Below are 1,201 nucleotides of genomic sequence, written 5' to 3'. Positions count from 1 at the left end.
GATTATAGATGACTGTACGTACTTGATGGAGAAGTAGCAGCATCACTTTCCCCAGTCCGGAGGTCTATAAAGATGGCTTGAGTCCTCTGCCATCTTGTGTCCTTCGATTCAGTCGACACCGTCCGACTTTCCGCCAGATCAACTCATCGACTGTGAAGAATCAATCTCTAGCAAGAGCTACCACTTGCGTGAATTGAAAGAGCGTTTCCAACACCCATGCCTAGTCACCCCGTCTGGTACTGCTGCCATTGCAACTACGGGCCATTGAACGTCAGCATTGACATGCACTGCGCATCCTGCGGTCAAGCCCGCTGCGACAACTGCGTCTATCAAATGGCCACCTCGCGACGAACGGTTTACTGCTCGAACATGGATCCTCACTCTACGGCCATGCTGATGGCTCAAGAGAGCCATCGCCAGGCGACCGTCTTCCCGGAGCATGATATGGTACCTCGTCCGGCTCCAATGGCGCCGTCGACGAGACCGCGCACGCCTCCTCCCCTTGTTCTGGAGTCGACGACGAGGATGACAACTACGGACCATCATGCCATGTTGCATCATCCCGGCGCTATGCAACAACGGCCAACGAGCGATGCCTACTACTGCTGCAAATGCAACGACGGGCCAAAGCTCTACTCGGTACAGCCGCAATGCGTCCAATGCGGACATCAAGCTTGCGCCTTCTGCTCTTCGGCGTAAATCAAGGTCCAATGCTGGTGAGAAACAACACTTACAAGCCACAACGGGTTCCTTGCGCGGGAGCTAACATTGCGGCCCCTCTTTAGGCTCGTTGGCTGAAGTCATGTGCTATGTACCCCGGAACGATGATTTCATGACCGCTTTGATGAATAATCTTAGAACATTTAGAGTTGGGACGGTGCAAACTTGATCGGCGTTGTTGCTTTCACGAAGGCTCCATAGATCAGGGCCATTTTCGACTGATTCCTGGTCGGGTTTTTAATTTAAGAAGGTTGTTGTTGTTGCTCGCTACTTTGAAGTTGCGAGTATCTATCATGACGCGACGTCTCTTGCTACGTGTTTGTTTTGATTTGGGGTTTTCTTCTAGCATGTTGTGACATTGTCTGATCCATGTTGATCATGGATCTATGGGACTCTTAATGCTTAGTGCTGTACACTAATTTGTCAGAGCTATTCTGTCCTGGTGATAGAATTACAAATTCGAGGTTTCTCTCGGCTTCAA

The 1,201-nt window shown here is 50.5% G+C and overlaps 1 protein-coding gene across 1 annotated transcript; it reads left to right on the top strand.

The window, feature by feature from the left end:
- Positions 1–216: 216 nt before the first annotated feature.
- Positions 217–699, top strand: VTN49DRAFT_5082 (uncharacterized protein; the record flags this gene model as incomplete). Its single annotated transcript, XM_069413100.1, has 1 exon — positions 217–699. The coding sequence occupies one exon, from the start codon at positions 217–219 to the stop codon at positions 697–699; it is 483 nt and encodes a 160-aa protein (XP_069267001.1).
- Between the last annotated feature and the right edge of the window lie 502 nt (positions 700–1,201).

This window comes from Thermomyces lanuginosus, assembly GCF_041956635.1.
Source record: "Thermomyces lanuginosus strain ATCC 200065 unplaced genomic scaffold VTN49scaffold_32, whole genome shotgun sequence".
Taxonomy (NCBI): Eukaryota; Fungi; Ascomycota; class Eurotiomycetes; order Eurotiales; family Trichocomaceae; genus Thermomyces; species Thermomyces lanuginosus.
This window is presented reverse-complemented; position numbering and strand designations above follow the sequence as displayed.